This window comes from Python bivittatus, unplaced genomic scaffold (genome assembly GCF_059951505.1).
Source record: "Python bivittatus isolate LINGU-HERP-01145 unplaced genomic scaffold, Pbiv_v1 ctg000700_np1212, whole genome shotgun sequence".
Lineage (NCBI taxonomy): Eukaryota > Metazoa > Chordata > Lepidosauria > Squamata > Pythonidae > Python > Python bivittatus.
Window position 1 is genome coordinate 5,824,658 of NW_028277098.1, and position 25,816 is coordinate 5,850,473.

At 38.6% G+C, this 25,816-nt stretch overlaps 1 protein-coding gene and 1 long non-coding RNA gene across 3 annotated transcripts in view; one reads left to right on the plus strand and one right to left on the minus strand.

Moving 5' to 3' along the window:
• Positions 1-849: 849 nt before the first annotated feature.
• LOC112541638 (uncharacterized) lies at positions 850-12,361 on the minus strand. Its single transcript, XR_003085624.2, has 3 exons — positions 12,102-12,361; positions 7,152-7,227; positions 850-7,014 (listed from the first exon to the last, which is right to left on the minus strand). It is a non-coding gene; the product is annotated as an uncharacterized LOC112541638 (long non-coding RNA).
• A 140-nt stretch (positions 12,362-12,501) lies between these two features.
• Positions 12,502-25,816, plus strand: part of RASAL2 (RAS protein activator like 2) — a 237,091-nt gene continuing 223,776 nt past the window's right edge. For both annotated transcript variants that reach the window (XM_088154086.1, XM_088154087.1), the window contains exon 1: positions 12,502-12,952. In XM_088154086.1, coding sequence (XP_088010212.1) covers positions 12,802-12,952 — 151 coding nt within the window. In that variant the 5' untranslated portion in view covers positions 12,502-12,801. The remainder of the gene's footprint in view (positions 12,953-25,816) is intronic.

Here is a 25,816-nt window from a genome sequence, read left to right on the forward strand (position 1 = left end):
TTTTTTTGAGACCTCCCAGACTATTACACACCTTGCTGTTGGTGTGATCTTGGTTGATTGACCACTTCTGAGGAGGGAAACAATGATGTTGAATTGCTCCATTTGTACACAATCTGCCTGACAGTAGGCCAGTGGAGTCCAAACTCTTTGGAAATAGTTTTGTAACCTTTTCTAGCCTAGTGAGCATCAACTGTTTTTGAGAGGTCCTCAGAAATCTCCTTTGTTCGAGTCATGACCCGCTTCCACACACCTGTGTTGTGAAGATCAGACTTTGACAGTGAATATCCAGAATTCTGTTCTTTAAATAAGGTAGAACCTCCCACACTCCACCTGATTATCATCCCATTGATTGGAACACCTGACTCTAATTTCCCCTTCAAATGAACTGATAATCCTAGAGGTTCACATACTTTTGTCACACACAAATAGCTTTGGATCATTTTCCTCAATAAACAAACAAGTATAATGTTTTTGACTTATTTATGTGTGTTCTCTTTATCTAGTTTTAGGACTTGTGTGGAGAACGGATCATATTTTAGGTCATATTTATGCAAAAATATTGAAATGCAAACAGGTTCGTAAACTTTTCAACACCAGTGTAGCATAGACTTAAATTGTATGTGAAGTTAAAACATTAAGGAGGGAGCCATCATGATTTGAATTCTAGTTTTACTTACATGCCAAAGCTGTGTTACTTTGGTATACCTCCAGAATTTAAAAAGAAGATGAGACTGGATGATTATCATGCTTACTAATTCCAAGGCTGTGGAATTTAGTGGGATATCCTGTATTAAGCACTAAATACTTAACTCCAGTATGAACACAGAGAAGGTTGTCTAAACCAATTTTAATGTTATTCAGTAAAAGCCATGAACAGTTACAGAATAAACATTGTTAATATTACTGGAAGAAGTGTCTGAGTTTTATACATATTTCCTTACCATATGAGTTCAAATCAAAAGTTGAAAGAAGACCGAGCAATTCAAAGTTAAGAATGATCTTCAGAGTATAAAATTGATTTCGGTCAAGTGAAGTTAACTGTTATTTAAAAGAAAAGAGTTGGGAAATTTAAATGGGATTATAAACCAACTAGCCTGACTGGAGGGTCTCAGCGTTGCTATTCTCTGGAAGCCAGGAATCCACCCCCACCCCCACCCCCAAATCAACTTCACATAGAAAAGAAAAACCTCCCAGGAGATATAAATAAGTCATAATGCCGCATGAGTTGCTATCTTTCACCCAGCAAACTGTGGGTAGTCTAGCAATTTGTGTCATGGTTCATTAAGCAGTTCATTACATTATATAATCATGGGTTCTCTAAAATAATAATTATAATTATAAATACATCATTGGAAAATAAGAGAGCAATGCCTAATGATGATTATAGCTCCTTATAGTGCAATTTTAGTCTTCTGAGTAGGTGTTATGATAAAATCCCACATTTTGCATAGGTCACTGGAAAATAATACTGGTCTGAACTGATCTGAAATAACACAGAATCTAGGCAGCAAAGGCCTTATTTGATTAAACATGTGAATAAACATTACCTTATTTTTCTTCATGATTTAAAAATGATATATAGATTAGATACAGATCCCCAGTAAAATAATTCCCTCTAAATTCTGAGCTTCCACTGATGCTCACTGCATTTTCACAGATTTTCAGCTTGATTTTTTGCTCTTTGACTAAGACTGCCAACCCATATCCATTTATCTGGGGAGACATTTATAAGCTTAGATTGTTAGATACTGTAATTACCTGCAGGTTGGCTGGTGAGAAAAGGATGCTTGTATTCAGCTCACACATTTCTTCCTCCAGTTAAGCATTTCAATTTAATTCGTTATTTCTTCTTTCGTAAAAAACATATTTTACTATTACATTTGAATCAGCAAATTATGGCTTGGTTCCTGAGATCTTATGAAATGAAGCATCTTAAATGCTCCTGCTACTGGAAGAGAGGGACTCTGTTTAAGCAGTTCCTTTTTTTCCTTGCAGGCCCTGAATATCTGATCCAGAACAGTGGGAGGTACTAGTCTGAAGTGGAGATGGGGGCGAGGAGGGGAACTGCAGAGCCAGGAGTTATAGTATTGACAAAAATCACCATCTTTGACAACAGTTCTAGAAGGACAGCACAAGATTGAAGCCTGTGGTTGCTAACAAATTTATTAACAACATTGTTTGGACCAGCAGCATTTTCAGCTTCTGAGACACCTGAGATATTAGAACAACCTGTTAAATCCTTTAAAAGTAAAAAATCTACTATTAGTTTGTATATATATTTGTTGTCAATAAATCAATTTGATATGTAGATATTAAGGGATGAATGGAATAAAGAATTAGAGGTTTCTATATTGCCTAGATAATGGGAGAATGTCTTAACTTCTATAGCAAGAGTGTCAATGGACCTTAAATTACAACTTATACAAAAAGAATAATATTTAGAATTTATTGGACTCCACTACGTCTCTATAGAAAAAGATTGTCAAAAACAGCATTTTGTTGGAGATGTAATAAGGACAATGCCTCTTTAAACCATGTTTTTACAATGCCTTATTAAGTTTAGGGAGAAAGTAGCAGACTATATAAATATGATTGTGCGACAACATTTTCAGAGGATAATATTCTTTTGATCTATATACCTAGTACATGGAATTTGACATCTGGACAACATAAATGGATTCTCCATGCCCTTACTATGGCCAAAAGACTGATACTGCAGCATTGGAAACATAAACATGTGGCCCCATTTATTCAATCGATTGAAGACCTGATTGCACTTGCCACTTATGAGTGAATTGCCTATAGATGTAGACTTCATACGGACAACTATAATGAAATATGGGACTCATTTATACAAAATTGTTGTTGTTCAGTCGTTAAGTCGTGTCTGACTCTTCGTGACCCCATGAACCATATTGCGCCAGGCCTTCCTGTCCTTCACTGCCTCCCTGAGTTTGCTCAGTTTCATGCTCATTGCTTCAGTGATGCTATCTAACCATCTCATCCTCTGCCCTTCTCTGTCCCCTTCTCCTTTTGCCTTCAATCTTTCCCAGCATCAGGGTCTTTTCCAAAGAGTCCTCTCTTCGCATTAGGTGACCAAAGTATCTGAGCTTGAGCTTCATTATCAATCCTTCCAATGAGCAGTCAGGGTTGATTTCCTTTAAGATTGACTGGTTTCACCTCCTAGCAGTCCAGGGGATTCTTAAGAGTCTTCTCCAGCACCACAGTTCAAAGGCATCAATTCTTCGGCACTTTGCCTTCTTTATGGTCCAGCTCTCACATTACTACTGGGAAAACCATAGCTTTGATTATGCGGATCTTTGTCGGCAAGATGATGTCTCTGCTTTTTAATATGCTATCTAGTTTTGCCATAGCTTTCCTCCCAAGGAGCATCTTTTAATTTCATGGCTGCAGTCTCTGTCTGCGGTGATCTTGGAGCCCAAATAAATGAAGTCTGTTACTACTTCCATTTCTACCCCTTCTATTTGCCAGGAATTGATGGGTCCAGATGCCATGATCTTAGTTTTTTTAATGTTGAGTTTCAAACCAGCTTTTGCACTCTCTCTTTCACTCTCATCAAGAGGCTCTTTAGTTCTTCACTTTCTGACATTATTATACAAAATATAGTAGATTAAAAAAAAATTAGATATATATGTATTTGAATAATATTTGTATTAGATAAGCATATATAGAATTTTAATGTTTATTGTTATGATATATTAACACTTTTTTCTCTTGCATTTTTTCACTTTTTTGTTAAAACATTTTATGTATTTTTTTTCTTTTTGTAATAAAAATTTTTAAAAAATAAATTAAAAAATTGAAGCCTGTGGGTTGCTTTGTCTTCCCAATTATAAGTATAAATTGCAATGCTGGTTTGAATCCCTGGTGTGAAGGGAAACCATAAACCATAGCTTGCTGGTTCAAATATAACAACTCACTATGGTCTTGAGAAATTAGAGAACTTGTTGGCAAGAAGGAAAGGTGGGTTTAAATTCAGTAAATAAATAAATGTATACTGCTTGTGATTTCTGATATAAGATGGAGTGTTACACAAGAACATCTCTTTATCATCTTAGAATATAGGACTGAATAGATTTATGATAGCACAAACTTATATTGTCTGTTTTTACTCAGGGCACTTCCACATCTGCACCATTTCCATTTCCCTGTCACTCGAATGCAGTTTGTAGTAGATCTGTGTTCATCTTCAGTTCTGCCAATTCAGGACACCCAGATACTGCAGGGAATGGATGTCCTGAGCCAGCAGTCTTCCTTGCAACTGGCCAATAGGAGTGGGTGAGAATTGTCACCCACTGTCCCACCCGTGAATTATTGCAGATCCTGATGTGGCAAAAATCCCCTCACCCTCCTTTCCATTCCACGAACAGGAAATTCAGCCCATTGCTAGCACCCCTCCTCCATTTCTACTTCACACTGCATCCATGTGTATGGTCATCGGCAAAGAAATCCTTCATGGTTGCTATGATGAAAAGCCTTCTGCAAAGCTGACTTTCCTTTTCTTGCAACTTGTGACAGATTAGGGGGAATACATTATAAACAATGCCTCTTCACGTGGGCACCAGGAACAGGACACCAAAGGTCAGGGCTGAAAGGTGGAGAGATGTAATCGTTCCCACAATGGGAAAATAAATGTCCGCATGCTCTGCAGCATTGCAAAAGAAAAGACCAGCTTTGATCTGGTTTTAGATAAATCAGTGAGCAACAGCAACAAACAACCATTAGCCTTTAAATACCTATGATATTATGGGAGTGCTGGGATCCAGAGTAAATTCTGAATTGGTGGAAAGTGGGGAAGTGCTCTTAATGACAAGAAACGGCAACAAATAGAGGTTCTATTGAAGTAAAACTCCTGATATACAGGAAGGAGGGGAAACTAAAAATCATTTTTTACATTTTTTACATTTCATGTTTTTATAGTAGAGATACAAAACTCAGCTAGTATATTAGTGTAATGTAAATAAATGAAATATCACTGGAGAATAGCAGAAGCAGAATAAATGAAGCAAAATTGGGGGAGGGGACACATTCACTTCATGTACTTAATGTTTAGTAGTCACAAATTTCTATTAAGTATGGAGAACGTAAGTTACTTTGGTATCCTCCTGCAAACCTGATTTTTTCCTTTAAGCAATGAGTACACACATTGCTGTTATAGCTCCTATAATAATGCAGTTACTTCTATCAGTAAGTAAAGATGCTCTGAAGTTTGATTTCTTGGTTATTACAAAGGCATATCCATGCATTGGATGGATTTGCCTTTGTAATGACCAAGAAATCAAGCTTACTGTTGTAAGTTTACACAGTTTAGTTTTATTTATTTTTTATTTTTTTTATTTTTATTAGTTTATTATTATTAGTTTATTATTATATTAATGATTTGCCATTGTTGTCTTCTGGATCTTTCTTTTCCATTTCCCAGTCTAATCCTCAGCCCTGGGACTACCCGGTGGTCTCCCATCCACGTACTAACCAAGGTCAGATAAGGTTGGCCAGCTGCTGCCACCTTCTGAGACAGTTATTTCTACTGTATTATAATTTCTTTACAATGACTGGGTTTATATATTGCATTAAGACATAAATGTATTTGATGCTGGCTTAGTGTGTCATGTAGACTTTGTAAACCATGATTTATTCCTTAGCATGACATCTGAACCTGTGACTGATTCAACAAAGTAAAGACAACCTTGACTCCTGATGGAAATGTCCATGCAGTTTACTTAGGAACAGTATGGAAGTAATTTACAAATCAGGGCTTAAAACAAACCATGGTTTAGCACAATGTGTAAACCCAATCACTGTGCTGGGCTTGACAGGAGGCTGACATCATAAATGAAACTAGAGGAGGAAACAGTTAACCAACTGTAATATTCTACAGCAAGAAAAGAAGCAGTTTCCAGGAACAAGAGCCAATAATGCAAATGTCACAAGCAGCACAATTTAAGGGAGCAAAGGGTCAGGTTCCAGAAGCAGACTGTGAAGAAGCATGAAGACCAGGAACTCAATCTAGCACAAAAAGACACAATTTGTGCACTCGAAGTATTTTGGGCTCCAACTGTAAAAAGCTCCAGGCACATGGCTATTGGTCAGAAATACTGAATTGCATTTTAAGAACATTTGGATGGTATCTCCTCAGCCCTAGACAAGTTACTGAGAAAGAAGGGAAAGCAGGAGGCCTGATGCATTATTTAGCCCGAGCAGGGAATCTTTTCACAGATTCCTGGGAGCCCACATTACTAAAAAACATTTTGGCAGCCAAGAGCTGCGTTGCGTAGGACAGCAACATGATGTTGTCACAGAACTGGGCAGAGCCAAGAGATTAGGAACCAAGAGATTAGTGAGGAGAGGGTGTCGGGGATATTTTAGGGAGTTTGCTCTGACCTTCAGAGGCATATTTTCTGGGAACTGGGAAAAAGAAAAAGAGTGGGATTAGGGACTGTCTGCAAGCAATCCTTCCTTGCTTACAGCACAAGTGGATCAGCTGCTGGGCCTTGTGATGATCCATAAAGGCACCCTGGCATCAAGCTGCAGCACTTCCAACCAAGGTGATGCAGGAAGCAAAATTAATCAGCCTTCTGTTTCCAATCCCTGTAACCCCTCCCTCCTTTTTCTTATATGTGACTAACAAAAGAAAGTGACAATAACTTTCCAGTATCTAGCCTAAGGCTCCACTTCTGGGGATGTTTCCTAACAGGGATAACATGGTAGCATTTCAGGGGATGAAATCCTTAGTGGTCAACTGTGTTGGTCTGGCAAGGCAGGGCAGTTCTGAAATCCACTCTCGCCTATTTGGTACTGTGGCAAGATCCCAGGACCCAGTGGCAGAAATAAGAGGCTTTTTGAAGGTGAGCTCATCCTTTCTTCTTAGAGCCACTCCACATTGACTGTGTCCTTCCTTCAACTCTCATCTGATTTCGTATTTTTATAAATGATATCTCCCAGCAGATATTGCACATTGCGATTCAACTTCATAAACCAATTCAATCTCTATACCTGCTTTCAAAAATTGGATGGGGGTGGGATAAAAGAAGAGAGAAAAATGAAAAATATATTGCAATATCACACTTGCTTTGCAGATAATGAATATCAGAATAAGAAATGATATATGCATATTCAGACACAGTTCTTACCCAGCTTAACCCTTGCAGTATATCCATTCTGAAGGGAGCCAAGAAAGATGCAGCAGACTCAAAAATGTTGTCTCTCCTATCAAAGAAATATAATGAAAGTTGTTCTATAAGAGCCAGCTTCTTAATTCTTGGGCGGGAGACACAGAGGGCAGCTCGAAAGAATATAAAATCTGTTACGTGTATGTTTTATTCTAAGTCACAGAGCTGGTGTCAGAGGTTAGCATAGCTGAGCACCTGATAAAAGCCATACAGTAACTCAGTGGCCCTATGACAGATAAATGCTCTCCTAGACCTGAGTTCTTCCTTGCCATCATACTTGCTTCCCTGCCTGATCTTTTCGCTTTCTTTCTGGACCAAAATGAATGAACACTAGTGGCAAGGAAGAGAAGTGCATTCATATAAAGCCTGCTCACTCTTCAGTTATACTTTTGGCAGACTGCTAAGAAGAATGAGAAGAAGATGCCCACTGATTGCTTTGTCAAATATTCGTCCAAAACCTGGAATCAGATTATAAAACTCCAGTTTCTGCCTGGACTAGTAGGAACAATTCTCTCATTTTCCTGCAGCCTTTTAACTTGAAGATACTGTGGATTAGACAAAAAACAATTTAAAAATCTGCCTCTACTATTGTTTCTCAGCAAATCTGAGATGGTATTGCCGTTGTAAAGGTAAAGTCTTTGGAGAAAAACTTTACTTTTACAATGGAGTAAATCTGCCTTTTAGGTAAATACAGTAATTTTCTAATGATTTTCTTTCTATATTTATTAGTCACTTTCCATCAAATGATCAAGACTAATATGTAATACAATCCAAAACCCAACAGAAAGACAGGGATGGTGTAAATCATATAAGCACAAATTAAGATGGTGATAATGTATGTTTTTGTTAAATTTTTCACCCTCTTGGAGAAAATAGATTGTTAGCAGAATTATTGGGCCTTCCAGGGAAGACTGCATAAATAGGAATGTCCTAGAGCAGTGTTTCTTAAACTTTTTTCTCTCAGGACCCCTTCTGACTTTTAAAAATAGCAGAGGACCCCCAAACAGCTTTTGTTTGTATGGGCTATATTTATCGATATTTACCATATTATAAATTAAAATTGATGCATTCGTAGAATATTATTTAATCATGTAAAAATAACCATAGTACAATAACTGTATTAGATATTAACATAAAAAATATTTTTCATAAAAAACCTATATTTTTTAACAAATAAAAAATAATAATGACAAGAGTGACATTGTTTTCAATTTTTGCAAATATACTCAATATCTGGCAAATAATTTTGATTTCACAGACCACCCCCCCAGGGGTCCTTGGACCACACTTTAAAAGTGCTGTCCTAAGGATGCATGGAGAATTGCAACTCACTAAAGCATCACCCTCTTGTCAGTGCAAGAATCCAAACTGAAGCATCCCTGACAGATAATTTTCTAATTTCTCCTTGAATATGGGGGAGTGAGGAATCTACCATATTTCTACTATTCAAATGTATCTGGCTTCCTGTAATTAAAGTATTGGCAATGAAGGACCCAGAGCATCTTAAAAGATGTTTGCTGGCCTCCAAATTAAAAAAAAAAGATTGTCCACATATATTTTTGAACTTTTAAAATATTTATTTATGGCACCTACAAAATCAGAGATGCTCAAATCTGAAAATTTGCAGAACCTCCTTGTAGTTGAAGACCATTGATTGAATTTTTGGGGGCTAGGAATTCTGGAACTTGTAGTCCCAACACATTTGGAGAATATCAGGAATAAAATGCATCTTTAGTTCTAAAGCTTTTCTTTAGAACTGTCCTAGGAGGAAAACACTGTAGATCTCCATTCTAGTCCTGGGAGAGCCAGCTGATAATTAAGTTGCATATTCAGGTTTAGTAAGATGGTAATTTCTTTACTTGGCCAACAAAATAGTATTGTTATAAGAACATGAATGAATGAATGAATGAATGAATGAATGAATGAATGAATGAATATGGGTGGGATGGTACAGATCCGGCTAATTTTTCTAATTAATTGACATGATTGTTCAACTACACAACCACAGTTCTAAGCCACAATGTGATTAGCTTGGCTTTGGCTTATTATGTTGTGAGAATCCTGGCAACTGTGGTTTATTAAATAAACCCTGGTTAAGCCATGGATTAGTGTATGTGTGCACTCATACTATTAGCTCATTATTTATAAAATCAGCCAAAATTAATTTCCAAATGGCTTATAATGATTTAAACCCACCAGAGGTACAACACAAAGTCCTCATTTCCTCCTCATTAATTGTGGGAGGGCCAGTGTGGTGTAGTGCTTAAGGTGCTAGACTAGAAAGTGGGAGATGATGAGTTTCATCCCTTAGACAGGGTGAGGTCAGTCACTCACTCTCAGCCAAACCCCACCTCATAGGATTGTTGTTGTGGGGAGGATAGGTGGGAGTATTATGTATACCATCTTGAATTCTATAAAATAAAGCCAGGATATACATTTAGTAGTAATAACTGTTTCTACATATTTCTTTTGATGTTACTACATTGAATAATAAATGATTTGTTTCTGTTAATCTTTATCCAAATCCTTTGGAGATTTTTATTCTGATACTAAATATTGTACCAGTTAAAAATCATGCAGTTCTACCACTAACCTGGAGTAGGAATTAGCCTCATTGAATTTAACATGCAAACAGTTGCATTGCACATTAGCATTTGATTTGTCACCTAACATTTGATATATTGTACTACATGTCTGCACTTAATAGCTTCTGGTATTTGACAGACAATGACATTTAATATGCATGTTCAATATTTGTATGCTCAATATTGTAAGCTTATCTATATACTGTATATTGATACCACCCCACCACATACACAGTAGTAAAACATTTCTCAAGTTTTAACAGATGTTATTGTGGTATCTGGAATCTTAGATTTCATCGATCACTGAGAAACAAAATTAAAAAGGACACTTTAATGTAGTAAACCTTATCCAAATATCTCCCAACCCAGTCAGTCATTTAAGCTCTACCAAGTGTTAAATTCATAAGAAGCCTGGGTCAGTTTAGGAGGTATCAGACCTCATCTTCTAATCTCAAGTCCCTCTATCTACTGCTAATATTTCCTTGACTGTTGAAATTTACATGAAAAACTATCAGAACCAAAATGCTTTCTATAACTGTAAACATTAAGTATTAATACATTGTTCTAAACAAGGGCTTGCACAACCATAGTTTATTGAATGAACCACAGTTGGATGTGCACAACACACTAAGCTTTTAAACAGATTTACAAACCACAATATCTTGCTTTCTACAATACACTGAGCCAAAAGCAAACAAGTCATAAAATAGCTTAGTGAAATAAGTGATCCCAGTCACATGTTTACTACACATATGTAACTTAAATCAGTCCTAAGATATCACTTCCAATTTAAAAGGATCCAAGACAGCAGCAATTTAGGGTTTGGATGACAGAGTAAGGCTAAAATCAAAGAACATGCAGAAGTTCAAAATTGTACTGCACACATACTTGCTATCTGTTTCTAATGAAATAAGAGTCCTTGAAGCTATTTAAAGATTCTACTAAATATAAGACGACTCTCTGGAACAAAATTAGCAAGCTCTGAGCAGAAGGAAATTGCCTATCTAAATGAATCATCGTAATGAGAAGCCAGCCAACCTCAGAGAACCACTTAAGACCAGGTTCTTGGTTTCCCTAAGTTGGACTATGTGTTCTCTGCCTCCTTACAGCTAATATCAAAAATTAGAAATACAGTATCCTAAATCAGTGCCCTGATATTAATCTTTGTCTTCCCACTAAGATTTCAAATGAAAAGAGAAGCCTAATCAAATAATCTTGATCTACACATCAAAAACTTGCAGGAGAAATGGGACTACCTTCAGGAAAATGAGCTCTTAACATTTGTCCCAATCACTGTGTGTGACTTCCCAAGAACAAGCTGAAATGCAATTAAATCGGTAGCCAGCAAACTTATCTACAGCTTTTCACCTAATGCTTTTTGTACAAGGTATTTAAAAATTACTATGTTAGTGTAAACTTCTAAATATGGTAGAAAACAACTGTGAGCAATGAATTACGTACACATATTTATACACATACATAGGAAAATGCCTGTGGATGTTGTAGCAGCTGTGCCATACCTGTGAATTACAAACGCACAGCATTTTACAGTTACACATTTTCCTTTAGCAAGTTTTGGTCTCATGACTGGATTTCTAGCCTCCCCCCATTTTTGTCTGTCTTGTCCATCCTCTGGCAGGAAGTCCTGGAATTCTGGCTCTTGGTTGGGCTACCCAGTCCCTTCCAAGGAGGTCAGATAAACAAACTTGGCATTTGATCAGCAGCTCTTCAGGCAGATGTTTTTCCCCGATTCTACTGGGAAATGCCAGGGAGTGAATCTAGGACTTTATTCAAGCCAACTGCTTTATCATTGCTCTTCAGAGAAAGACCTTCCCCTTCATCATTTCAGAACAGGATTGTGAAAACATGAATGATAGCAACAGACCTCTGAAATTTAGAGCTATGTTAGCGCTAGTTATGCCCATGTAGCAATTACCTCATATAAAAGGAGAAAGAACCTGGTCTTTGTGAGGCAAATGCTTTTGAGAGAAAACCAGAGACAAAGGCTGAGTGTCCAGCCACCTGCCTGTTTTTTTAGACTGTTGCTTTTCCACTTTTGGAAAAGTGCAAGGTGGCATCCAAACAATTTGCTTCTTCGCGGTGTTTCACTGCAAAGAGACGCATACAAGTTATAATGAACGCGCTTGATTTTGCATTTGATCCACCTATGTCTGTCTCCCTCCTTTCCCCAGAAAAACAGCAGTGGTTATAATTATGCATTTCTGCGTGCACACTTCTTTTCAAAGCTTTGCTTTTCTGGAGAGGATTTCATTTAGAAAAGTTGATGCCAGAATCAATCCGTTTCCGAAATGACAGAAGACTACACCTTTTGCCGCACGAGACGGTCACAGCTCCCTGCGAACACCAGAATCGCGACAGCAGTTTTGAGTACAAAACTTCCTACTCCATCTTGCATTTTGGTGCGTGAGCCGACTAGGAGTGCGTTCAGTGTACCTTCTCGTCTACCTGGGACATTAGCCAAGACAAAGCAAAGTACTTGAGCGAACGCGAAGAAAAAAATCAACCCGAAGCCTAGCAGTCCCATCAGGGCCCTCTGCCTCATTTGCATACACCCAATCAGCGGCTAGAAGAAGATGACGACGATTGCTTGGGAGCCGAGGAGGGCGTGGAGGTAGATGTCGATGGGCGATTGAGTACGCCTGGCCGAGATTCTCCTTCGCAACCGGCGACTGTCCACCCGTGCCTGCCTGGAGCTAGGAGGTCGGCTAGCTGGCTGAGGGCTCGGTGCTCCATTGCTCCTCCCTGGGATGCCGCCGGGGCTGAGGGAGAAGCCGTGCACGGGGCGACGGAGCTCCGAGTGCGGGCTGGGAGAGGGACGCCGAACGAGCTCGTCCCAGGAGGCGGCCTCGGGATGGAGCAGCGGCGCGCTCGCACCCAGTGACCGGGAAGGGGGCGGGCCCCGCCAGCCGGGGCAAGGCTGTGGGGGACCGAGGAAGTGACGGGCTGAAGGGGCTTCGGTCGTGGCTGACCCTGCCGTGGGGCGGCGGCAGCAGCGGCAGCAGCAGATGGAGCCGGCCGGGGAAGGGGGGGATTCCTGCCTGGAACGTCTGAAGAATTCTCTACCCGGACCCGCGGACCTCGTTGGGGCGGCCAGCACTCTGGAGCGGATCCTGAGGGAATCGGTCTGTCAGCGGCAGGGCTGGCTACGGGTCTACGGTAAGGAAAAAGCCTTCCCCGCCCCACGCGCGCCTGTCTCCTGGCTCTCCCGCGCCTCTTCCAACTCACCTCTCCAGCTTCACCTCCACATCTTCTGCTGTACTTCGTCTGCGTTGCCTCTTTCCCTGCGAAATTTCCTTCCTTCCCATCTCCCTCTCCTGCCAAGAGACAAAGCAAATCGGATGGATCCCCTTCTGCCCGGGCTGGCTAGGATCGCTCTTCCCCCTCCCGCTGAGTCCTTTCCAGCTGGGGTGAGGGGGAATTGCTTCACCTTATTTCCTATCCTTCCCACGTACTCACATTTCCATCCCTTCGTTCTGGAGCATCATCAGGTACACAGATCGCCAACTTCCCTTCCCAAGCCAACCAGCTTTTAAAATGTTGCAGTTAGAGCGTCTCTACTCTGATAGATTTTCTCCCCATACTATCCAGCTTTTAGGATCTGGCTGTAGCTGCCCGATGAAGCTGGAAGTAAAGCAGAAAACTGTGTACCACTTTCTGACATACCTTAATCAACTGCATAACCCCACCCTGGCTTCTCTTTGCAATAGTCCTAGCATAGTGTTTTGTGTGCTTTGTATGGGATACCTTAAATTGTCTTATTAACGTGGCAAGATGCGCTTGCTTTTGGAACGTCAGTGGGTCTCATTTATCTGATTTGTGAATCACCTTTCTTGCCCTTTTTTTAAGGGTTGCCATTTACTGATATTCTCTGCTTCCAGCCCACCTTCTGGAAACAGTTGCTTTATCATTCTGTGCAGTTGCAAAGTGCAGGCACCCTCATGCTTCTCTCTCCTTTTTCCCATGCACATATCTTCATGTTGGCTTTGCTTATTTCTTTATTCAAGTTAAAAATTATAATACTAAATTTTCAGTTCTGTATTGTACTTTTATGGACTGAGTAGTGGCAATTATCTCCGAAAATGCTGAAGTGTCTTCTCATAGCTTGTGATTGCAAACTTTTGGTTTGAATTCTGTTTTAGAAGAATAACTCCCTTCGGTATGAATGCTTACTTTCTTTCTCATGAAGATAGTAAAGAACTATTTTCCACCTTTATTCTTTCTAAGATATTTTGTTGATAATATGTATGTTTCAGATTTTGTACCAGTAGAAGTTTTCCTGTGTGCCACATGCTTGCTGTGGTGTATTTGTTGCATTTGTTGGGATGGGGATTGATTGCAAATCAAAGGGGTAAGAGGCTGCCTCAATGCTACGCTGCTGTTTATCAGAATATAATGTAATGTGAATAATGTCTTAATGGTATGTATGATAACCACCTCCTGGCACCATTTGTTCCTCTTCATGCCTTTAAAGAGCAATTCCTTTCTTTTCAGAATCATGTTAGTACTTCCCTCCTCACCTCTCAGTTTCAGAAGTACTATTGTTTATACCTGTTATCAGATCTCTGGATATAGTTATGCCATCAGATCCAGCTCCAGGTTGAAATATTGTTGAATGGGCAAAATTGTTTTATGTTTGAATTTCCTCTGGATTTGGGGAAATTGTAACCATAAGTTCATATTCCAAGAAAAAGCTTTATTACTGATACTAATTTAAGGGAATTTCCACACCTTCAGAAGCAGTTTGCAGGCAATCAACGTTGTCTTCATTTCTAATGCTGGAAACAAGAAGAGAAAATCACTGTTCTGCCTCAGATTGCTACATTTGCAGCAATAAATTCTTCATCCCATGCAAAAGAGAAGGAAAGGGGGAAAAATACCCCTGGCACTTTCTACTTCTCTTGTCAATTTCACTCTGCTCAGTTTGTTTGGTCTCACTGAAGGGCAGCTTCAGAACCATCAACCTTTCATTGCTCTTAGATTCTTTCTTAGAATCTAAAATTCAGGAGCTGAAAAGAGGAGTGAGGAAAGGAGTTCCTCCAGTGGAAAATGGATCCACGGTATCACAAAATAAGTAATTAAAGCTAGCTTTGCATCAGTATCAATATATAGCATTTAAGAGGGAAATAAGTCAGTTAAGCTCTCTGGCTAATAGTGTGAGAACACAGAAGCCTGAAGCTACTCTCAGATTGATGCTATTCTTGTGTGGAATTGTCTTAACAGTTATTTATTCAAAAACACTTCTTAGTTAAATTCAATAGAATTTACTTTCATATATAAATATAGACTTATGTAAAAGTCTTTTAAAAAAAGATTGATAGGAATCATTATTTCAGAATATGCTAAAACATTAAGATGCTGAAAATTATTAGCAAGCTGCCCATTGTGCTAATTTTGGATAAATCAAGTATTCATTTGAAGGCAGTCTGAGATCCTTGCAGACATTAGGATCTGAAATGCTATCAGTTTGGAATCTGTACTTAAGCCCTTGTGTTTATAAGGAATCAAAAAAGATACATTTTCTTCAACCAGTCTTCACCCACCGACCTGTGCTGCTTCTCTTTTGCTGTGTCTGTTTTATGGAATACCTCTCCCCTGAGTTATGATGAGCCCCCACTTGATTAACATGTCATAAACTGCTCAGAACAGAGTTATTTAGAAGAATGTTTGCACTGTGATTATTATCATCTACTGGGTTTGTTTTTGTTTGTTTTTGTAGTTTTTCCATTTTGTATGCATATTTTTCCAAGTTTTACCTTCATTAACATTACACTGTGAATATTTTAATGTATTGGATGATACTGTAAACTGCCAAGAGACATTTGATTGGGGTGGGTAACAGATTTAATAAATAAATAAAAAGGGCACAGTATAAAGCCTTATTTTCTTCTCTTTCCAGATGGATTTTGGATTACTATTAATGACTTGCTTGAAGATATTGCCATTGTTCATCATGTGCTTTTGTACTTACTGACTTGCATTCATTTGGTATCTGTATTTATAGCAAAGGTTGTTGAGAGACTGGAAAAAGGATGTCAAATTCTTTAGTGATCTGGCTGATGTACAAGACTCAGTGTTATTTCCTATTTCTTTTTCAAGCCTTCCCTGGTATGTAACCTCCTAAAATAAATCTGTATCAGTATGCCTTGCCTATTCCCATACTCAGATTTTTATAGCCTCAGTGTGTTCTCTGTGATAAAAATGTATCATGATTCAGTCTTAAAACCAGCAATTTAAGATAGCGAATATTGCCTTTATTCCTGTTTTGTTCTAAAGTATGTCAGACTACACAGTACTTTCCCTCTGAGGGAGTAATACACTATTTCCTTGTTTGTTATGCAAGGGAAGCTAATACACATGTTTTGCTGAGCACTAAAATATTATTGGGCTTCCAGGCACTGTTGAAACATAAGCTTGGGCAGTTGTTGCCAAGTTAAACCCAGACAATAAAGGAGATGAAATGAGTAAGCTGATAATATTTATTTGACTAGGTCTTGTTACTATAAAAGTGTGGTAATATCATGTATACTGCTAGGCAAACTGCCATTTCAAATAATTTGCAAGATGCCTGTCACTATGTTAGGTTAAAATTATTTGTCTCCATAGAACTGAATGGTTACTGTTGACTTCTATTGAAAAAAGTTTAGATGCTATAAGCAGTGACAAAAAGTAAGGGAAGCCTGTTTCTGACTTCATGCATGTCTGCAATACCTTAGGTTAATGTTTTTTAAAGTGTGCTCCAAGAACCCGTGGGGGTCCCCCAAGACCCTCTCAGGGGTTTGCAAAATCAAAATTATTTGCCAGATATTGAAGGTATTTGCAAAAATTTAAAACAATTTCATTCTTATTATTATTTTTCATTTGTTAAAAAATAATAGGATTTTTTTCATGAAAAATATTTATGTTAATATCCAATGGGCTTAATATTATTGTTACATGATTCAATAAATAAATATTCTACAGATGTGATAATTGGGAAGTGGGAAGGGGTCCTGAGAGCAAAAAGTTTAAGAAACACTGCCTTAGGTTATGCTCTGGCTCAATGGCACTGGCTGTGGCTGCTCTTTTTCATTCTCATACTTAATTGAAATCCTTAATTAATTTGCATGAGAGGAAGAAAGGGCCTGTTACTGAGAATGCATAAGAAGTAGGGCAAAGGCTGCTTTCTATCCCAGAACTGGTGTTTCCACTATCTGGGGTGGAAGCTTCCATTGCCTTTCCTTCCAAAATCTGTACTTGTATCTATGAATATGCCTTTGATAGAGCATAATTGATGATATAGGTAGTCCTTAGTTTAAGAACGAGTTCAGTTCTCAAGGTCTGTACTTAAGTCGAATTTGTATGTAAGCTGGAATAGTATTATTATTGTATAATACTGTATAAGTAGTATTGTGTAATGAACTCCAACCATTGTGTATTTTAACTTGAATTTTGCTACAGTAGACTCAGTTCTTAACTATGGGTCATCTGTAAACTGGGCCTCTTAACCTGGGGACTCCCTGTATTGACTGTTTCTGTGAAAGAAAAAGAGTGAGAACTTCAATTGTTTCTGTGGACTCAGAACCAAGAGATATTCCATTGTCCTTTCCTGGTTTGTTCACAAGGAAATTCATGGTACCAAAAATCCTGTGGGATTCCTGTTGACATATGGCAAGGAGATATAGGAAAAAACAGCCTGGATATAAGTTATCAGAGGAACCCTCTCTGATAACTCTGATAGAGAAACCTAAGGAAGCATAAATTCCTGCTTAAGATTATCTTATCATTATATGAGTTCTTGCCCCACCTCCACAGCAGAATAGAATTTTTGCCAACCTCCCACTCCTGTATTCAACAACTTTCTATCTCTTCTTCAGTTATCACTGATAAAGAGGTTGTGTTTCCCATACTTTGGGGATCCAATAGCAGGCTTTCATTGCCTTTGTTTTCTCCATGTTTTTTCTTGCTGTGAATTAGAATGAGTATCAGGCAATGAACTAGTTCACTTCAGGAAGTTATAATTAGTTCTGAGCTTTTGGGAAATTCAGTGTTATTTCTGAATAACCATGTATTCTAATACACATTAGGAACATTAGTAGTTGAGTGCTGAATACTCCAAAGTTAGCTACCACATAAAACGTTGATAAACCTAGGTGTCCTGCATATTAATAGATATATGCATATAGATAGATAGTAGATAGAACTAAAAATGGCTGCTGCTCTATTGTGTATTCATATATCTCATGAGTTTAAAAGCTATGAAAATACACTATAGTGCTCTTCACTTTCAAGTATAATTGGCAACAGAATATTCAAAGAGACAAATAATTATTTTTGGTTTACATTAAAAGTAAAAAGTACAGGATCCTGTTTGGTTTAAGTGGACAAAAGAAGTACATAATCAGAAGGAACTGACTGTTTTAATCCCATCCTTGACTTTCATAGATTGATGATAATATATTCATGTACATTTTATTACATTTTAAAACATTTTTGGTATTGCATAACTATATATGCAATAACTATATATATCCTTGTGGGGGACTCGGGCAGTGATATAAATTTGATATATAAATAAATAAAATATATCACTTGTAAGGTATATATTGTGGCTTTTTATAGCAATGGCATTTCATATAAACAAAAAATCAAATTAGGAAAAGAAAACAAGAGCTATTAGTCTGGACTTGCAGCCTGTGCTGTCCAGAGTAAACTGGAAAGAACTAACATCAAGGGTGGGGATGGTTTTTGTTTTTGCCATGAATAGGGCTGGAAGGGAAGCTTGATAAATGCTAAGTATACTTTTCTAACATTACAGTCAAGGGAGCCATTAATGTAATAGCCACCCATAGTTCAGTTTTTCCCATATGTTCATTCAGATGCAGAGATAAAATAGTAAAAGTGTATTTTCCAATTACTGGAACTGAAAGGTACCTACGTAAAAACAGTTGTTAAGTCTGAAATAAATTTTGGACCTTATCTTAGATCTGATTAACCTTGTATGATATTACTCTAGGAACTGTGTACCACTTAGCTTGAATCTCTCTGAGGAGCATTCAGGGACAGGAATGTGATGGATTTAGCAGTAATGCAACATTATCACCACTGAGGAAACTATTGATAGTTCAGTAGAAATGATGCAAGATGCAATAGCAGAGCTACTGGGCTACAGATTCAATGTTTGCACATTAATGGAAGAAATCTAACTTACCATGGTCTAGCACCACTGCTCAGATCTCCTGGTTCCTCGCTGAGTGGGTATACTTAACATACCAGAGATGGTTTCATCTATGGTTTATTTAGCAAGTTGCATGAACCACAACCCTGGCTTATTTATCTTGGCTTAACAAAAGAACATGACAGGCAAATAAGCCATTGTTTGTTATGGAGAAGTAAATGGATGATCTGAAAACCTAATGAAGGCTGTATGAAACCTTTAAAAATCTTGCACCGTTTTCACAGGGAAAGGAAGAAGTAATACATTGACATCTAATCAACTGGTATTGGGAGAAGCTGTCTTAAAATTTCAGATACCAACATAAAATATCAAATGCCTATGTGCAAATCACATTCTTTTAGATTCATATTGGAGTCACTTGGATTGAGATGGGTGGCTATAGAAATTGCATAAATAAATAAATACATTAATTACAGTATCTTCCATAAAATTTGATAGTACAGTACCTGGATCAGCTGTTGGAAGACTCCAACGTTGATCTTGGCTACAGCTAGCCATGATAATATTTACAAAGGAAATTATTAGTGTTTCTGTTGATCTTTAGCTGATATTTTTTATCACACATTCTTAACAAGAGTTGTAAAATTGAATAAGTTACAGCTGATTCAAATGTGAGGCTCAGTTTGAATTGATTTCATCTCTTAGTTGTGCCATATACCTTAATTTTGGGACTTTCTTGCTTCTTCCCTGTCACATTTTTAATGTGTACGATAAAGAGCTTTTGGATGCTTTTGTTGTTTATAGCTCTTTTGTATCATTTCACTGTAATTAAGACATTTCCCATATGAGTATTTAAATTTTTTTATTCTAATGGATGAACATGCTATGACTACTTTTAATGCCTTGGGAAGTACCACCTTCAGCCACATAGAGTAAAGCTTTCCTACAGATGAAGAGAATTTTTACAATCAGAAGTGGGACTACATTTAGAAGTTTCAACCTCTTCCATCCACTAGCTATTTCTGTACAATTTTGCTTAATTGACTTGGTAACTAATGAAATATCCTACATTTCTCTCTGGTTTTGCTGATACAGAGATTGTAATATTTCTTTATTCCTGTTCTCTGCTAAGCCAAGCATCTATATGCTCAGAAAGAGATTGGGGATTAATATCCTTGTATTTTCAGAGTAAGGAGTCACCACTTTCTTTTTCTTAACCTCCATGTCACTGAAGTATGAACTGCAAACCTCATGCCTGTAATGTAATGTAACGGCCTAATACTTCTAATAATTTATTTGATGAATAATTCTGATAAATTGAAAACTTGCTGTCTCTGTTATGTTGTTTTAATTGGTGCTAATAAAGATATTAACAAACTCTGGATGTTTAATTTTGTTTGATGGACTAAAATGAATATTTTCTTATCACCTTGTAAGTTGGAGTAAAAAGTATAGCTGCAGAGATTGATTTTCTCCTCTATCTAAAAAAGAAAATTGACACCAAATACCCTCATATATATTTTCAAATTGTGGGAAAAGTGGAAGTTTTAATGCCAGGAATAAGGAAGCAGTAAGATTTGTGCTTGATTTAGTCCCTTTGAGAATATAATGTAACATACATTTCTGAGGACCTTGATACAGGTAGTCTTCACTTAACAACCATTTGTTCAGTGACTGTTCAAAATTATGATGGCGCTGAAAAAAATGGACGTATGACCCATGTCCAAAGATATGGCCGTTGCAGTGCCCCCACAGTAACGTGATCAAAATTTGACCGCTTGGCAGCCCACCCGCACTTACAACTGCAGGGGCGCTGCAACTTCCCCCACCTACCTATCTCCCCCCCATCTGTCCCCTTTTGGCCACCCTGCATAGCAGCACATCGGTAGCAGTGCCAGGGCTGGGGCTAAAGTAGAGACCCAAGGCCTTCAGTCTCAGCCAGCTGTTACCACCCCCAGGCTTTGACTTCAGCCCCAGCACTGCCACTGCCACTGAGAAATGCCACCTCAAGCCTCACACCGCTGGCCTTCACTGCCTCGTGCCATACCCCAAGCCGCGCCTCTCGTTCCTTCTGCAAGCTGGCATCCCATTCCTTTCCCAAGCCTGTGCCTCTCATTCCTCCCACAAGCCACACACCCCATACCATCTGCAAGCCAGCGTCCCATTCTCATGATCCTTTGGAAACCTTCTGGTCTTCCCCAGGTCTCGCAAGAATGGGACGCACACCATTTCTTCTCCAAATCGCGAAGGTTTCTGAAGGATTGCAAGAATGGGACGCTGACTTGGGGAAGGAATGAGAGGCACAGCTTGGAGAATGGTGTGAGGTGGTGAAGACCAGCAGTGTGGGGATTGAGGCGGTATTTCTCAGTGGCAGCGGCAGTGCTGGGGCTGAAGTTGAGGCCTGGAGGCAGTGGCAGCTGGCTGAGACCCCTGAAGGCCTTGGGCCTCTACTTTAGCCCCAGCCCAGGCACTGCTACCAATGAGTGCTGCTGTGCAGGGTGGTCAAAAGGGCATAGATGGGGGGGAGATAGGTGGGGGGGAAGTTGCAGTATATCTGTAGTCATAAGTGCTGCTGGACTGGGCTGAAGCAGCTGTGGCTTTGTGCTACACTGCAGCACCCCCCAACCCACACATGGCCCATGACAGGCCTCCCAGGGCCTCCCCCACCCCCCTGAGGCACCTCTGGGTTCCTTACCTGGGATTCCATCTGCTTAATGACCCACGATTCTTGCTTAAGAATGGCAGCTGGGAGTGCCAGGATTGCGGTAGCTAAGTGAAGCAGTCATGTGATGATTCCCTTAACGACCTCATCGCTTAGCAACCTAAATTCCAGTTCCAATTATGATCGTTAAGCGAGGACAACCTGAATAAGCACCATTGCAGCATGAATAAAGTTATTTATATTTCTACTTCTGACAGAAATGTGTTGTGCAAGTACCTAAGAAATCTTTCCCACTTAAAATATACTTATTGAATAAATCCTTCCTTCCCATGTTAGGTTTGTAGTTATAAAACTGAATGATACAAGAATTCTATGGCTTGAAAATGTCATTTCTGTTAGATGATGATTGTTTTCTGCTTTAACACTTAATAAATTGCAAACTAAAAATGCAACCACCCATGCTTTTGTCAGTTGATATGAGGTTTCTGGAGAATGTTCTGCCAGATTTTACTCTGTGTCTTTTGGATACAGAATTGCTTTCTGTCTTCTCCCTCCCTTCGAAAACAACCCACAGTACATGATGTGGCTTTTTTGAGTTGTAGCAGCAGCAAGCACGATTCATCTACATCTCAGTTAATAAAATCAATTATTTTATATACTGAAAATTAATAAAATAAATAAAGCACACAGTCATTCATAGAGTTTATTTGTGATCTAGGTGTTAGAGTAGGACCAAGGGGTTCTATGTTCAAGTCCACTTCAGCCATAGAAGATGCCATTATACTTGTGGGAAAAATCAGAGTAGGGAATGCTATGAATTCTGTCTTCTGTATAACAAAACAATTTCTGTGAATAATTTACCTCTCGGAATGGAGGGTCTTAAACATAATATTTTTTACATACTGTTCTTAGGCAGAAATGTCATTAAACCTCATCAACCCTCTGTATCTACCCTGTTAGCTTTGACCAGCAGTTTAGTAAAATAAAAAAGGAAAAAAACTCCCACATTTTTTTCTAATTAAATAATTCAACTGATTCAAGTAGGTGGGCCAAGCCACAAACTATGCAAACATGGAAATAAAATTCCTATTGCTATGACTGACTTAGTAATGATTCCACATTTTTGGTTCCTCAGATTTAGTAGAAAAACCAGTTGCCTTTATGCAAAGAGGAAGAGGCTCTTTATGATCCTAACGGGACATGAATTGAAAGGGCAGATTCGAAATGATATACTTCAGAAATGTATTTTGGCTTTTGAGTTTTTTCATTTGGTATTACATGGCTATTTCAATAATTGCATTTGTCCAGCCAGAACTTTGGACAACATTTGGTATGATTCTCCTCTAAAATGTCAGTAAAATAAATCATCTTTCATACTTACCTTCATTTCAATGCCCTTTGAATTGCTGTAATTGCTATAGTAGAATAAGGAAGGAAGAATAAGAGGAAAAAGTAAAATTGTGACTTAGTGACACTTTATAATACTCTGGTATAATGATTGCCTTTCATATAATAGCTTTATAGATTCAACATAAAATTGTCATTTTTAACCATGACTGATTACTGATTAGGTCAAATACGTTTTTTAAAAAAGTTGTGTGACACCATAAAGGCTAATAAATACATATGGCACATGCTTTTATGGAGGCAGGATCAATAGATAATAGGAATTAAATTTCTAAGTCCAAGAAGACCAAACATAGACTGATGCTCAAACTATGTGTGTTGGTGGTAGAATCACCACTTTAGAATTTGATTTATCTTCGTCATTAAAACTGCTGGGGTATACACATCAGATTTTTAAAGCAAAAAGGAAACATTAATGAATACTGTAGAAGTACTATTAATACTTCCCCCTTCAACAGTTACTTACTCTTCATGTACTCCCTCCTGATTTAGAATTTTTATATTCTGTGTTCTTTATCGGAAATTTAATGTAAATGACATGCATTTTTTCTCTCAAAGAAATAAAAAATATTTTCAGAGGGAATATGCTAAGCACTTTTAAAGATTTGTTTGGGGATAGTTTAAAAGACAGTTGCTTCCTCCCATGTGGTTCAGTGTGCTGTCTGTATATATAAATCATTGCAAGAAATAAGTACTTTGCAGGAATGAAAAATGCTTGAGGTTTGTGTGTGTTCAGTTTGTCGACTGAATAAAAGTCACAATGTCATATAAAAAAAAAACTTTTGGGTTTTTTTTGCAAAATATAGTGTACAAACGTAATGACCACACTGGCTGGGGATTATGGAGTTGAAGTTTTTGAGGGTACCAGGTTCAGTGTGGTATAATATAAAAGGAGCTATTCAAATTTGGAATAGTCCTTGTAAGAGATATCCTTCTCTTATTTTGTATACAGTATATCTTGTTATGTTCTCTGTCTTGTGATTGTGTTACACACAGTACTAAGTGATCTTTGTAAAAGGAGAACTCTCATAGCATTCCTCCCTATACTGTACAGTATATCCTTCTTCTGTTCTCTACTCTCCTCCTTGTATACCCCTCCAATAAAAAAGATGTTAAGTGACGTATTCCATGAATACAGTAATGAGGTAAAAATATATTATGTGATAATGTAACAACCACAGAATTGGAACCCGGTCCCCAACAATCACCAGATGCCAGTTTTTCAGTAACAAAATTCACATGGTTTCCAAACACCCACTGAAACAGCCACTCCTTAATTGTCTTCCAGAAGGCTAGCAAGGTTGTGCTCACCTCTCTCCAGAGGTATGCTAATCCTGAGGAGGTCGGGGGCAGCTATAGAGGAGACTTGCCCCCGTCTCTGGTGGCAACACTTCTTAGGAATTGAGACACACAACAGCAAACCCCTCCTAGTTCTCACTGGATGTAGAGGAGTACAGAGCTAACCTTGTATAAAAAATGCAAGAAGAATTATGTAAACATCAACTTAGCCCTGGAAGAGAAGAGAGAGAAAGAAAGAAACTTAATCCCACCTTGATTCTCTTTGATATAAGAGGAAGCAGAATCAAACTCATGTCAGCCTTTCAAGTTTCTGTTATTAAATCATAAAACAATAAAGTACAATTCCACTAGTGCTTATGATGTCTGCTTCCTGACCTGGCCGACTTGAAGGGCTGATACTGGACATGCAGATTCCACTAGGAGCAGGCAGTCTCAAAAAGGCATAGATCTTGAGCCTTGTAGGGCTTTAAAGGTGATAACTGGCACCTTGAATTGCACTCATGGTAATCATTGCAGCTCTTGAAGTAAAGGTATCACCTGGACAATTTGAATAGAGCCTACAGCATTCTGGACCAGTTGTAGCTCCTGAGAGGTCTTCAAGGGCAGCCCCGCATAGAGCAAATTGCGATAGTCCAGCTGAGAGGTGACCATCAATGAAGTCTGCCTATCCAGGAAGAGCTGAAGTTGGTACACAGAATGGAGTAGTAGTACACAGAATCTTCCAGCAGAAGCCATGAGTCTAAGATGACCCCCAGATTATGAACCCAAGATTGTGAATAGGAGAGGAAGATGCTGTCCAGGGAAGTAATTAAACTGATATTATTTGGCTTTTGCACCCACAGTCACTCCATCTTGCTGGGAATGAGTTTAAGCCTGTTCCTCGCCATCCAGGCCCTAATAGCTTCCAGGTCTCAAGAGGGAACCTCAATTGCATCTCCTGTTCAGCCTAGGGTTGAAATGTATACCTGGGTATTAGCATACTGATAATACCTAAACCCATGCCAGCAGATGGCATCTCCCAGTGGCTTCATGAAGAGGGAGTGCATCCTTGCCTCCTTCAAGGCGGGTAGTATCACTCCCTCTCTCAAGAATGCATTAACCATCACCCTTATTCAGCATCCCATTATCTCCCTAGAGACTTTCACCAACCAGGAAGGACAAGGATCCAATCCACAAGTGGCAGAGCTGATGTTGCAGAGAAATCTGTCAACTTCCTAAGGATTGAAAGGCTCAAATCTGTCCCAAATAACCTTGCAAAGACATTGCTTCGGTTATCTCTGTTGGACTTGTCCATCCACTGTCCAACTCCCAATAATTAAGAGTAATTTTGTCCTCAAGATACCTTGCAAATTCATCACAGCAGTCTAATTAACAATATTCCACCCCATCCTTTCTTAAAAGAGTCACCCAGAATGTTGGTAGAGACATGTGTGATAATCTTCAGAGACAAGAATCCATGATGTTAAAGTAGAAGAGGAGGCAGCAAAAGGGGCAAATC